Source organism: Pteropus vampyrus, unplaced genomic scaffold, assembly GCF_000151845.1.
Source record: "Pteropus vampyrus isolate Shadow unplaced genomic scaffold, Pvam_2.0 Scaffold86, whole genome shotgun sequence".
Lineage (NCBI taxonomy): Eukaryota > Metazoa > Chordata > Mammalia > Chiroptera > Pteropodidae > Pteropus > Pteropus vampyrus.
Window position 1 is genome coordinate 3,430,463 of NW_011888867.1, and position 15,315 is coordinate 3,445,777.

At 46.5% G+C, this 15,315-nt stretch overlaps 1 protein-coding gene across 1 annotated transcript in view; it reads right to left on the minus strand.

Moving 5' to 3' along the window:
• VPS13D (vacuolar protein sorting 13 homolog D) overlaps positions 1-15,315 on the minus strand; it is a 226,076-nt gene that overhangs the window by 45,002 nt on the left and 165,759 nt on the right. The window contains exons 67-68 of the mRNA XM_023532655.1: positions 6,511-6,643; positions 3,508-3,703 (exon numbers count right to left, since the gene is read on the minus strand). Of these exons, the coding sequence (XP_023388423.1) occupies positions 3,508-3,703; positions 6,511-6,643 (329 nt within the window). The remainder of the gene's footprint in view (positions 1-3,507; positions 3,704-6,510; positions 6,644-15,315) is intronic.

The window sequence follows — 15,315 nt, forward strand, 5'->3', positions numbered from 1 at the left end:
TGCCATTTTCATAAACTTTACTTGGGAACAGACAGATGTGGCCCGATACATGTAGACGGAGAGAAGCAGCCCGAGCCAGCAGGACGCGGCCTTGGACAAGGCCTCTTATTTCTGTTCCAAACCACACATACTTGTACAGTTAACAAACGCAGCAAGGGACACTGGTCCACACATCCACGCCGAGGCCAAGGCTCTGCTGTCCTCCGCCCTCGTCTCTCCCCCGCCCCCACCTGCCTTCCCACGGACTGCTGCCCTGCATGGACATTTCACAGAAAAGTTAGGTGGTGGCTGTCCCTTTCGAATGCTTGTATACTGTAACAAGGAGAGGAACTTGGAAGTATTTTCATCTAAGAGAACTTAAGGAGGGGGGTTCCCTATAAATAAAGTCATGTTCAAATAAACAGAAAAAGGCGCCAATGTTTCCTGTAAAGCCACTTTTCAGATGGATTACTGGAAGGAATATTCTTTCACGGTTTTATGGCTTACTTCGCTATCATCTGCTTAAAATTTGGGTCACTTAAAATGTAGATGCTCAGATCTAAGCCTCCACTTGGATGAAATAGTACAAAGGAAGCAGAAAGTCTCATTCCAAGAGCAGACTCAGAGCAGAACTCGTGGACTCCTGGGTTGAATTCCTGGCTCGGTCCCTGGACTCAGGTCAGCCCCCGGTCAGAATCTCACTTCTAATCCCTTCAAATCATTTGTTAGTCCCTGTTGTCTAAACAGCGGGGGAAAAACCCTGAGTAACACCCCTGGACCCTGTTCAATCAACTGGGATGGTTGGAGAGGGTTATAACTCACTTCCAAGAAACCAGGGTGATTTAGCCCTTGGTGGAATGAGTAGGTTCCTAAGAGATCAGTGTCATCACAACGGACCCTCAAGGCACTGAACCGTTTCCCCACCTGCTCCTGTAACGTGACTTTCAAAACCGGTATCACCCAGCATTTTATAGTTCTTTATATTATATTTATGTTCACATTAAAATAACTCTGGTTAGGTTTCAAACCGCTGGATGGGAGAACAGACAAGTACCTTTACCCCCGATTTATAGACTGAAAAACTGAGACTTAGGCCGGGAGCCTTGCCCGAGGGCCCAACGCTAACAGGTAAGGGCTTTGGGACCCAGGTCTATTGTCTTCCGGGACAAGTGTTCTTTTCTAACATGTGGCTCTTCATTAAGAACCCTATCTTTGAACCTAGATAAATGGACTGAGGGAAAGTGGTCAAAGTGTTTCTGAAGAATCTGTAACGCCTTTTCAGTGCAAAAAAGGCGAAAGGCCAAGTGTCTTGGAGGCCCCCAGTTAGCACGGGTCTAGCATGTGCCCCACTCACCTGACACCTTTGGCCTCGGATCCCCCACTAGTGGCTCCTCTAGGAACAGAGAGGAGGAGCAGATGCTTAATCCCCTTTCCTGTGGGCTGCCACACCCACAGCCCATGACTGCCTGGCTTCTTCTCACTTATGGTTGTAGCTTTTGTTTCTAGGAGGAGCGCACGGCCAGGCAGGTGACTGTTCTGGGAAATCTGCAGTTAAACTTCAACTGCACTGCCGGTTACTGTCTGCTCTGAGGCAAGCCGCACAGCTTCTCTGTGCCCCTCTAACCCGCAATGTGATTCTCTCCTCTCTTCGCCTGGCCAACTCCTACCTAGACTTCAGGCTTCACCTCAAATATCACTTCCTGAGAACAGCCTTTCCTGACCTCACTGGCCACCCTCTCCCCTTTGCCTTCCCTGATTCTACAGTCTCACAGCACCCTGTGAATGTCCCGTGTCACTGACCGCAATTTCAGCAAATAATTATTTATATGATGATTTGTGTGATGTTTGCGGCCTCACTTGACTGTAAGCCCTCTGGGCCCAGAGACAGCCTTGCTTTATCCAGCTTCTGCTATATTCCCAACCCTGGATTCTTAGGAAATTTTCAGTCGATATCTACTGACTGAAAATGAATGAATGACAGATGTATGCTGGCTGACACTAAACTGAACCTTCTATGGCAATGCTGGACAAACATTCTGTGCCTTTCTTGTGCTCCTAAAAAGAATGCAAAACTTTACCAAGACTTCTAAACTGACATTATAGAAAATTCAAGTGATTTCTTTCTGGTCAATATCATTAAAGCTCACAGCACAAAATAATAATAGTTTAAAAAATTAACAGATATACCTCAGGTTCTTTTTGAAACAAATCACTCAATCCCTTGACCGCTCTGGGATTTTAAGAATAAGGATGGTTCTTTTGGAATTTTTAGGGGCCTTCTGCTTTACTCACTTGATTAGGTCTTACTGTCCTGACAAAATACCGGAGGTAGAATTCTTGGCCTTTGAGCAGACACGGAAAAAGTAACTGGAAATTCTTTTGAAGACTCCCTACTGCCCCTCCCCCTAACTTCATAAATGCTTCAAAATATACTCGGGGATTGTTTGAGCTCTGTATCTGGGAATAGAACGTAACGTAACTAAAGTAAACTCTACAGATTCTTTTTTAAAGAGCAGCTGCCTCCAGATGGAAGCCATTCCGGCAGGATTCATTACACGGTTCCAGTCCGCAGTCTTAAGCATTTCCCCCACTGCAGTCCTATGTCATCAGTCAAGTTTTCTGGTGACAGACAAATGGATTCATTTTAATTGGGGACGATTTCGCTTCAGATCCCATTTGAGGGAGCAGCAGGATGTAGACACGGCCCAGGCCCTGGCATCCTGAAAGGGCACTCACTCACTCACTTAGGGAAAAGCTCCTAGACAGGCAGCAGCAAAACCCTCAGCTTAGGTGGAGTCCAGCTCAGCCAGGACTATACCGTCCATCATACCCTTTGTTCAGATCCCCGATTAGTCACTCTGAAAAGGGGAGGCTAAAATAGGCCACGAACACAAACAGCTAAGGTAAAGTGGTTGGATTCTGCGGGATGTGGAGCCGTGTGGGCTGTGGCTGGTTTCCTGTCTCAACCGGTATTGTGGCAAGACAGCGTCCGCAGCAGAACTGCCAACTCGCTTGGGGAGTTTCATTATGAGGTTAGGGGACTGGCTGGCACCGTCAAGTCAAAGGAGAACTAAGGAGGAACAGACCCATGAGGTGAACCACAACTCCAGAGATTCCAGGATTATGCTATGAGGCTCAGGAGCAAGACCCCGCCTGCAGACTGAGTTTTCTCAGTGGGCAAGTGGGGGTCTAGTTTGGTGAGGACGGGAGGTTCGTAAGGATGTGATCCTACTTCTGACCCCTCTAACGAAGAAAAACATTTCATTTACATATATCTCTCTCCAATATATACAGATATATAGCTAGATACACATATTGGTACAGATCTGCAAAAATTCATGCCAGATTTTTGGGCTTCATTTTCATGTATTTATATTACGCAAGTCAGAAATTTTATTTATGTGTTTTCGAATACTTAAAAAATCACCAAAGCAGAAAGCATATGATTAAACACATCAGTAAGTGTTGGGAGAGGCAGCAGACTTGGGCTACAAATCGCAAAAGGCGCTCCCCGCTCCGAGCACTGACCTGGGGCCACTAAGTGTGGCTGTGTCTCTCACCGCCTGGGCTGTTTCTGATGCAAAATCCAGGGCACCTGCTACTGGCTTGGTGACAGTGCCAACGAGGCCTTTCCCAAGGCCAGATATAAAACCGCTGACACCCCCTTCTGTCTTCACACCTTCCACTGTTGAGGTTATCACACTGGTCAATCCGCCAATGATACCTAGCAAAAAAGACAAGGGCTACTGTAACCGGGCCAAGGTCAAAAGCAACAGCATTTAAAGCTACACCTCTCAATTCCATGCACCTGGCAGAGTAACTCAGGGGCATTCTACCCATCTGACAGGCCACAGGCAGGCCACCTCAAGACCAAAAACCAGCGAATATGCCCCTTAAGTTTGGAGTAAGAGAATGTAACACTATATATTAATCAGAATACATATTACATATAAATATATTGTATATTAGTCAGAAGTAAACTTATGTTCCAGTTTTTTAAAAAACTCAAAGGAAAGCTAACAGCGGTACTTTTCAATTCCAGAGCTTGGGCAGCATACGGGCTGTTGGGGGAGGATGCAGACAGTAGGATTATATCGACAGACTAGAAAATAAGGCTCTGGAGGAAAGTTGGAATCCCATAAAACATAAGGCAGAGAGATAACTAAATATAGGTATTCGATTTTCAAAGAACACTATGTGACTGGCCAACACCGCTAAGTGTTTGAAATAGGGTAAAAGCTACAGCACACCACTGGAATCAGGTGTAGGCAATCAGAATAAATGATGAAGCCGTGATGAAAGTCACTCCCCAAAAGCTGCCAGGACCCTCTACGGGGTCAGTTCAAAGGACCAACCTAGGTCAAAAAGACACTATCAACATTCTATAAGTTGATAGTGATGACCTTAAAGAGCCTCCAACGTGGCCGGAAGTTGGCCAAGGCTGGCGAGGACACGGGCTGCAGGGAAAACGTGGGCCCAGTCCAGGGAGCATTTCCAGGATTTGTGCCAGGGACACTACAGGATGTTTACCCTTTGATGGTGGGGCTGTGAAGAAGCTCTCTAGACCCTTCAGCTCTAGTGAGACAAATTGGTAAAGGAAATTCCCTGGGTGAGAACGCACTAACAGCTCACGACATTCCTTCTGGATTCTGGGTCCCTCTGCTCCAGCAAGGCAACATCCCTTTCCCAACCCTCTGAACGAAGTTCACGACGGAGACGGAGCATCGCTGAACTTGGGTCTGGCGGGGCCTACAGTCAAACTGAGCGTTACTCCCAGGTTTTAAACCGGGGAGACTGCTCTCTTTTGAGAGCTTGTCCATCCTGGAGGAAAGATCTCACTCTAGACTACTACTTTCACATAACCCAGAGCTTGATGGATCTTCCTTGAATGAGGCCACTGGTTCCTGGTCTCCGAACAGCCAAACATCTCCTGGAGATGCTGTACATATCATCTGAATGAGCCTTGGCTGGAGGGGATTTTGCGACCTTGAACCGGTTATCCACTCTCTCAGTACACTGGTGAATCCATCTAAAAAGTGAGGACAGCCATGCTTTCTCTTCATATCCCAAAGATAAAGGATAAAGGCAATTATAGACAGCACAGCATTTTATATTCATTAAAAAACAATCATCTATTATTCCAATGCACCATCATTAGTTACTAGAATGACTAAATCTTTAATCCCAAATGATTGCCCAACGATCAACTTTTAAAGCACATAAACAGATTAGTTTCGGCCAAATTTTATTTCTAGCTTAATGTCTCCCTGGGGGCTGCTCCCTTTCCAGTTGGGCAGGCTTCAGGAAAGCAAAGGCATTTGATCCAAACCTCGCCCTTAGGAAAACTGATAAACACTCTGTCCTAAACATTGTGTCCTAAACATGAAGAAAAATCTGATTTTTATTATTTATATTCCTTCTTCTTCTTCCAAATGCAGATAATCAAAACTTCATCAGTCTTGATATGAGTTCCGATAGCTTCAGACTATTCCTAAGAATCTGGTACAAACAGTTCGATTTACTAATAACCGTTACCAAAGCATGAGTTACACGCCAGGTATCATAAAAGTACTTGTATGTATAAAAGGTACTGCGAGTACGAAGGTAAACACAAAGTAGTCTTTCTCCTCTCCTGGCTATCGCAGCCTCTCAGGAAGGCAAGACCCACACGGCTGGCTACAAACACAATCCAGACTGCCATGTGTGCTCCAGTCATCGTTAATTCTAAATGGGGACAGTGGGGCTGGGCAAACGTCATTTGAGGTGAACCTTATGGGTTGAGCAGGATTTTGGTAGGCACTGAAGTGAGGAAGAGAAGGGGAGGGCAGAAGGAACGAGTGAGCCAGGACTTGAAGGCATGGAGAGCGGTGTGTGGCTCTGAGTGGCCGAAGTCAGTGTGGCTGGGGGACAGTGGTTGGAAAGTTGGCTGGCTATCTAGTTCTAAGGGTCTTGCATGCCATGCTAAGGAGTTGCTGGGGAAAATACAACAAGAGGCAAATGGGTCAGAATTACATCACTAAAAGTCAGAATTCAAACAGATTCAGAGACCTGACACAGCTGTGCCATCACCTATGTCTCTTGGGCACAAGGATTTACAGTCTCTGTGAATGTGCATTTATACGAAACTCAGAAACATCTGGCCCACAAACCTGGTGGCCAATTTCACTTCTATGGAAGGAACGCTCGGGAAGCAGAATGCATGTCTTGAAACAACGGTTCTACATTTTTAAAAGGGGTTCGACTGATAACTCCTTATGACACTCTGGGAACAGACGCCAGAGAACAGGAAGGAACTGCAACTGCATGGCACTTTGAAAATGAATGAAGAGTTCTCACAGGCTGTAGCATTTCAGTTGCGAGGTGGATAAAATAAGAGAGCTTGACAGTTATCAGGCGCACCAGACACCCAGCCAGGATCTCCACTGTTGTCGGCTTTCTTTTCCCTCCTTGCAACTGGATGGGTGGAAAGGCACCTCTGAGGGACTGTGGCGTCAGAGCCATTCTTCTCCAGCCTGGCAGCATGTGACTTACCATGAGCCAGGCCATGGATGCCGGCTACAAGGTGTTCGCCACTTGTGGCTGCGTGGTACCTAATGTACTCCCGCTCCGACTGATGCCGATTGTCCATCGTCTTTCCTAGGCCATCTGATAATGTTCCTGCAAACTGCAACGAATTAAAAACAGAGGGAAAAGGGTTTTGAAACCTGAGCAGTATTGTGACTATTTTAATTATTTTAAATAAATATCTTCCCTTCCTCCTAGCTGGAATTCAGCAAACACCAATCGAGATAGACAAGAACTGCTGCATCTATATACTGTGTGTCCCAGGAGGTGGCTCTCAAGCACTGGGCACATACGAATCGCGGGACGCTTACACTGGTGGGCATGCGGTTTGCAAAACAACTCCTAAAAATCCATAAGGACATTTACCTTCCACGTTACTATTGCAAATTTACAAAAAAAAAAAAAAAAAAAAAAGTAAAGGTAGAATAAAATGGCCTGGGGGAGAAGAGGTGAGCTCTGGGATTCCATATGTTAAGGACACAAGATCTTTGCTCTAACGATTAGGGAGATACGAAATAGGAAAATGTGGCAAATTGTTGTTTTAGAGACATCAACCGCCCTTAAGTTCTTCTTTCACTTATTCAACCTTCACCAGCCATTACCCGCCCCGTTTGTCCAAAAAAAAAAAAAAAAAAAGCATTTGGAAAAGTTAACAGGTTAGAGCACCTTTCATGTGAAGTGGCAGACTTGAACTCATAACTTCAAATGCAAAATCCTACCCCACCAAACAGGAGAGATATTATTTACCCTGGCATATTTTCACTAGAAAAGCTGTCTCATTCATCAAAGCTGGATAAAAAGGACATAAAACTCTGTTTTGTCACAAGACAATTTGAAAAGGTTTAAAGTGACAGTTAATAAACCACAGGGTACTTATCCTCATCATTCAGGCATAAAAAGGGAAGGATATCAAATATATAATTAACCTTCTTGGGAAGGATCTACCAAAACAAGTGGTTTAAGTGCCAATGACCCAGGACTAACCTTTTAGAAAACTCACAGGAATGTTATTCAGATATAAAGCTTAGTGAAAAGATTCGAGGCAAACAGCATGCCTTGAAGACCCAGCACATTGGGTAGTCAGGGGGCCTGTTACATTCTGGTCTGGCAAGGCTGGTTACACAGATTTGCCGTGGAAGCCATCAGTCCTCAGGCTTCTTGACGCTAGTGACAGGAGAAGGTGAGCTCTGGGCACAGAAGAGGAACTGGAGGAAGAAACAGCAATTCCAGGTAAAGCAATGGTTCCTGGATTAAGATATGAGATTATTCCTTCCGTTTACTCAGTCCAAATGCTTTCACAGCCTAGGGCAGTGAGAACTGACCTTTCTGGAGATGCAAACCCTGTGGTTATTTGCTTTTTGCCTTCCCTTCCCTGTCATTTCCTAATTAAAGAACTTAAAGTTAATGAAAATTAATTTTACAGTTTCTTTTAGGACAGAGACACCATAGGGCGTTGCAAAGCCAGCACTTTGAATCACTCACTAAGTGGGGGTTTCAGTCAGGGACCCCATCTGAGAGCCCCGAGCCTGGGCGTCTGACCAAACCAGATTCTAGCCCTCTCTCAACCTGGAGGGAGGTGTCCCATCCCTGAGCCCCCCTCTCAGCATCTGGAGCATAGTGATAGTACCGACACTATCACGTGGCTGGAAGGGTGAGTGACAATGGCTTGGGATGGCCCCAGCGAGCATTCTAATTGTGGTGAGTAGTCAGATCCTAGTCCATGGAGGAATAGCCCGCATCCTTTGAAGAAAGCCTTCCAAAGATTTAGAATCATGGTCATTTGTTAGGCTTTACCATAAAAAAAAACAAAAACAAAAACAAAAAAACACCTTTTCTTTCCAGCAGATAAACACCAGCCTCCAAAGTGAGTTTTTGGAGTGGTACCATCTATAAAATTAGAGTGTTGGACTTAGTGGTTTCCAAAACTCTTCCCAGCTCTGACAATGTATGATCCACGATCCAAGTTAGAATGTCTTTATTAAGAAGCGCTCACTCGGGGGCCCAGCACAGACTTAGGTACTGCTGAGGATACGGGCAAACAGCAGCCTTGGACCTATCCTCAAGGACGACAGTCTGGTTAGGAAGATAATGATTCTATACAAGAAACAGCCAGCGACAGGAAGCTGGAGCACAAACTGTGGGCACTCAGGAATCGAGAGAAGAGAGGGAAATGGGATCCTTGTTTCTGGAAAGGGTCATAAAAAGAGTCCCTGCTATATTCTGGAATTATGTAAGGGGCCAGTGCTCTTCATTCAGGGCTTGGACAAAATGCCTCTCTGGTGCCACAGAAGAGGTGTGGGGGGGCGGGGTTAGGGAAAGAGCTGGCGTCAGATGCGCACCGCGCATGCGCCCAAGCCGCGGGCGCCACATGAACGAGTCCGGCGGCACCGAGGCTACATCTGGGGTCGTGATCGCGATTTTCCCATTTTTCTTAAACTCCTACTTTGCATAAAAAGACTTATTTCCTTGGGAGAGATTTAAGTGAAGGCCTTGTTTACCTGTTCTGGCACTTGACTAGGAAGAAGTTAAAAGTCCCCAAATAATTAGGCAGACTGCCCAATACCAGCCCCTCTCCATCAAATCGCAATCGATAAGATGAATTTAATACCCAAGATTTATACGTGAGCCTGCACCAAAAGCCTAATTGCCAACCGATTCTGCTACAGCAGCCTCGGCACCCACACAGCACTGTCTCATTCCGGGTGCTCTCTGTACAAAAACACCATACTGACTTCGGGAGGATGGGATAAGATGATCTACGCGATCGCGCTTCCCCTTAAATGCCAGATTCTTCCATGTGCTTCCCAGCTGCCTCCCTTTTGCCATGGAAAGGTGCCAGCACCTATTTGACTTAATCTAGGACTTCGGTCTGAATTCCCACTTCCCTGTCTATAATACAATTAATTACTCGTGCAAGACAACTGGACTTGTCCTTTGTCTTACTTCTGAGTAAAAGGATACAAAGATATTTACAGGAATTGATTACAAAAGTCTTCGCCCCTAGAAATGTGACTTTGAGAACTCAGAAAACTTGGGGGAAATTGCTGAAATCTACAATCCCCCCCAACGCAGACTGATGAGCGGTTAATCTGATCTTACGAGGAGAGATGCTGGATGCGAACTAAACCGAAGCCACCCTGGGGAGGGTCCTGAGGCCAAAGGCTGGGCCCGGGCCAGTCCACTGGGCTTCCGAGGACTGCATCCAGGGCGCCGCAAAGCTGTGGCCTTCTCTCTCGCTGTGGCTGCACTTAGTCATCCCTAATTCCATCTCTCATTCCCCACCTCGGTGGGAAAGTAAATCACACCCTGTATCTTATTTCTCCCTCAAAGACAGGGTGAGAACACGGGCTAGAGAGGGAGGTGATTCCAGTAAGCGCTCTCCACGGGCGCCCTCTGGCACTGGTGTTAGTTCACCCACGTCCTTGACTTTGAAGATGATCGTCAAAACAGAGCAGAGACACCCATGAGAGCTGCGACATCATGCGGGAGTGACGGTGCAGGGCATCCTCCGAGTTCACTGTGAAACTTTTTCAGAGCAGATGCCCTCTGGCATGCTCGTGGTTGATCAAAATGAGAAATGAAGGCCAGAGGCACTGGGGGGAAGGCTGACGATCAGGGGGAGAGCAAGCACAATCCAGCTGTGCGTCCAGGCAATCAACCCATCAGTCGAACACGCACAGAACCCTTACTGTGTGCCAAGCGAGCAAATTTCTGCCTCCTGCCTCTAAGGACCTCAGTCAGGAGGCATGTAGGTGGCGTAATGGAAAGACATTCACACCAGAGTTCGGATTCTGACTGTGACCCTTAACAGCTCGAGATCATGGACAAGCAACAACTTAACCTCCATGAGCCTTTGTTTCCTCATCTCCAAAATGGGGATGAGAATACCCACTTACAAGGATGCCATCAGGATTCGATACTACATGTAAAACACTAGATAAAACATGTAAAGTACTAGCACAGAGCCTGATATATGTGGTGCCTTTAATAAACACATATCGAGTTATCTGAACTTCGAGTTCTTCACGTGCAAAATGAGAATAATCAGATTCCACAGGGCTGCAGTGAGGATTGAGACAGTGTGTGTGGGAAGCCTTAGGCTCTGTGCGTGTGTGCCCAGCACACTGGAAGCTCAGGCAGAGGCGGCGTGAAAGCACCAGGGCAGGCTGCATGTGCCAAGCTCACACACTGGGAAAGGCCTAGCAATTGGAAGGTAATTTGCAGATCATTTGTAACTCTACTCAGTATAAACATGACCTCAACACAGAAGGAGCATTTGCAGAAACTTAAGTCAATACAGCTCATTTTGTAGCAATTTCGAGTCGACAGAAAACTTAAGGCTGCAAGTGAATACTGCCCTCGCTATAATGAAAGGTTCCGAGGAACGGAATGTCCTTTAGAAAACCTGCTATTCCACTTGCAAAGACGCCCGCGATCCCCCGCCCCCTTCTTCACCGGAGGCTTCGGCACACACCACACTTGTGAATTCTGGCCACAATCTGAAGTCATTAGTTTCTGTAAAGCTCTGTTTTCAACTAGGGGGTAAAAATCTCAGAAGAATTCAGGATGCTGGTTCTACTGCAAAGCTGACCCACGGTGCGTGTCAATACAGCCGCCTTCCAAAAATAACCCCATTGTCTACAGAAACGGAGCCGCTACAAATTAGGCCGGGTTTGGGGCTGGGTTCAGAACAGATGATTTTATGAAACTGAAATTCAAGTAGATGTTGGAATGGTGCAAGAGAAGAAATTCACGCCGTGTCCCTGTGTTCTGTCCTATCGGTTTTCCTGACCCTTTCGTGATGTTCGGCAAGCATGGGATGCCAAAGATATGTGGCCAGAGTAACAGGAGCCTGGGCCTGAATTTCTCCCCCTTCTCTGGGGTTCTTCTTTCAGTTATTTACCTAATGGAAATTTCCTCTTTAATATCCTTGCTCTGTTGAGTAATTGCTGGTGACAGTACCTTTCTTGTCACCAGGGCAGATGGTGACCACGTATAACAGGAAGAGGAGAGAAGTGGCAGGACTCTGCAGCGCGAGGGCGTCCTGCGTTCTTCCTAGAAGGTGGGTCAGCTCCATTTCTGTTCGGCATTGCCCACAAGAAGCTCAGCTCGAACACATATATTTGGGAAACACAGCTATATGGGGCATCTGTGAGTGAGGGTGACATGAACTTGGTGGGGGTTGCCCTAAAGCAGCCAATCGGGCAGAGGCGAAGGAGTCAAATTCTTAGTCTATTACTTATTAAATATGTACCCTGGTGAAAGCTGCTTAACATCCCTGACCTCAGTTTACCCATCCGCCAAACAATAACAAATAATGACAGATATTAAGTCAAAGGGATGCTCTGAAGGGTTAAGGAGATGATGTGAAATGCTCGGCACAGCATCTGGCTGGCACGTGACAGCCATCAATGTTTACAGTCTCTCAGATGCAGTTTAGAGGCTTGAACATCAGGCACGTCCACCTGGTGCACTAGTAGGACAACCTCTTTCGAGTCATGTAGGGCCAGTCACTGCAGACTGAGGTCTGCACCTCGTCACTCTGCTTCATATTGTTAACATATCCAGTTAAAAATGATTCTCAAGAGTGTGAGTTTTGCCTTGATGTTGAAAAACCCTTTTGTGATACTTGTGAACAAGGAAGGGTTAAAGGAGGTTGTCATCCAAAAAGCAGTGGGTATCTGTCACTGACACAAGGCAAACTTAAGGGCTAGTCCTTACTCAGCCAAATGGTGAAGGGGGCGGTCAGGAACTGGGGAGGGGCATTAAAAAAAAAAAAAGGCATGGAACAACTTAAGGTTTGGCAAGAAAGGGGAATTTTGGGAACCCGGGTCTCTATCCACTAGAAGTAGAGCAGGTTTGTCTGTGTGTAGTTCTGCTTGGTTGTGATTCTGTGTAGCCCCCTCAAGTCAAAGGAAGGAGAAAGAATCCAGAAAAAGAGATCCTGAATGAGAACAAAAGAGACATTTTAAAGCCAGGACTGACATTCTACTCCAGTAACATGCCTAAGCCAATGACCTTGCCTTTTTTTTTTTTTTTCCTGGTCTCTGGAGATCTAAAAGCCCTTCTACCCTAAGACACACACCATGTTGCTATTTCATGGATAAACACTTATCAGGCAACAGACACTCCTTTTCAGTTAAGAAACAAAGTTATCCAAAGCCACCCAGAATTATCTCAGCACACAAGGTCTAAACACAAGCAACAAAGGCAGACCTCAGGATCGTCCTGGTTCTAAGGAGCCCAGGACACACGCCTGCTGGCCTGGCAAGCCTCTCTGCTATTCTGCAACTCTGACCCAGTTGTGAACTCAAATGTGTTTCAGATGAATCTAGAGGCTCAGAGTGGTTTGAAGCACTCTCGTAATAGGATTTTGCTTTTTCCTTAAAAAGGAATGGTAGAGTTTGCTACAAGGCTAAAGCACAGAAATATGCAAAATACCCACAGAAAGACTGATTTTCAACAGCAGACGAGTGTCACGGCTTAGCCCCGTCTTATTTTCTCCCCGTTTTCTATACACCAATTATAAAGAATCACGAGGGCAGGACAGACCTATAAACCCAGATGGGGATGGGATGGTGCCCCAACTTTTAGCTCTTTATCAGCTGGCCAGCATTGTACACTTCTCCCCAGAAGGAGTAGGGGGTTGTATTGAGGGGGCTAGGCCTCCACTTGTCTACTGCTGAAAACCCTTGAAGCACACAGAGAGGAGCCAGAGGTGCGTTTCTGTGCAGTTGGTGCCAGACGAGGGGGATCAGCCTGCAACCCCATGACAGCCCTCCAGTCCCGCCATCCCGGCAAGGTTCACCAGTATGCGTAAATGGCCTATGCCCCACGCTGAACCAGGAGATAGATTACGTAGGGGAAAAACCCCTCTGAGGTGGTCAAACAGTAATGCCTGACTTGGTGGATAAATTATTTCAACACAGGAAAAGCATACGGGCTTTGAAAGGCAAGGAGTCCTAATCCCAGCTCTATCAGCTGGGTGAACATGAGCGAAACACATACCCTCTCCTTAGGCATCAGTCCTCACAGAGGGCCTACTACCCATGGAGTTGCTGGATTAATCCAGAGAGACCCCGATTTTAAAAGTACTTGGGGGAAAACTCACAAAGCAATGTGTAAATGCCAAGGGTTAACCCTGCAAAGCCTATTCTTTCTTCTGGTGAGTGTCCCACTCCCCTGCCTCCCGCACTGAACCCTGGGTGCCTAATCCTGTGACACAGGAATCACCCTATACCCATATACCCATTCTGGGACAAAGGAAAGCATAAAGAAACCAATTACAAACAGACTAACATCTCAAAACGCAGAAATTTAGACACGAAACAGAACATTTCACAATAGAAAAGAAGCTCAAGCTTATCTTATTCTCAGTCACAAGGACTCATTCTTGTAAAGCACTCTGTATTTCAAATGACTAGATAGGATCTAACGCCAAAAGCTCGGGAAGAAAGGTGACGGGCGACGTCACTGAGAACCATCTCAGGTGCTAGGTACCAGTATAAGGTGAACTTCCTGCTAAAAAAGCCACATGTGTTTCAAGAGTTTTAAATACCTTGATGAGGTTTTTAGGAAGAAATCTATCCCCAACAGTTTCTTCATATAAATGAAGTTTTAAGTGAGAATATGGCAGAATTGGTAAAGGAATGACCACAGTGTAGCTCTCGGAACTGTAAACCCAGGCCAAACAGTGTTTTCTGAGGATCGGGCTCCGTCCCAAGGGCTTGGCAGTTGTAAAATCACTTAATTAGTCCAATCCTCACTGTGGCCCTATGAGGTAGGGGCTGCTGTTATCACCGCTGTGCTGATGAAGCTTGACAGACCAGGAGCATCTCTAACAAAAGTCTGCAAGTATCTGCCTATGTTTGATGGATGATACACGCAGGGAACCCAACCATGACTCCTGTTCTCGTCGCCACGGGAAATTCCTTCCTGGATACCAGTCAAGATCTTACAGAGACTCCAGGTAAGTCACCTTTCCTTTCCCAAGCAGTGGCGGTGACAAAGGAACGTAGCCAAGTACGTAAATGATAAAGGTTCTGAAAAAATTACATGCAAATTCCTGGCCAACAAAGAAGGTCAGGCTACCATAATCCTCTTTCTCAAACAATACTCCGACTCAGACACCTTACCCTTTCCATCACCCAGGCTTTGCCCTAGGCCGCTTCCTTCCCCGAAGCTGCCACTCTTCCAACCTGAAAAGGCCCCAGAGAAAGAGGGGGTTCTGAAAATGTCCGTTAGGTGGATCACACACCACACGTCAGATCCCAGAACTAGTGTGTATGTACCATTCAGGCTGCGAGGAAAGATGGAAGCCAAACTGGGGGGGGGGAGTAGGGGTGGAGTTGGGGTGCACGGAGTTGAGTCCTGCGATTTTCAGAGCTCCTGTCTGAAAGGTCTGTCCTGCCACCCCCACTCCTGACAGAAGATCTGCTGGAGGAGACAGAGCACCAAAGCTAAAAGGTTTACTTCATCAGAGCCGAGTATGTCTGGTCAAGCAAATCTAACTCCAGAAAGAAATGAAGGGAACAGAATAAGCAAACACCAACCATGCTCCTAGGGTGAGAGTCTTCATCACTCTCTGCTCCCCCGCACCGCCCAGCCATCTGAGAGCAACGCAGCAGGCACAGTGGAAACCAAGGCTGTTTCTTACAACCAACTTTTTATGGGGGTGGGAGGGCTCTCTCCCTCCCACCCCCATAAAAAGTTGGTTGTAGCAAGACAGAGGCCAACATCTCACTCCAGGTGATGTTCAGGAAGTCACTCATC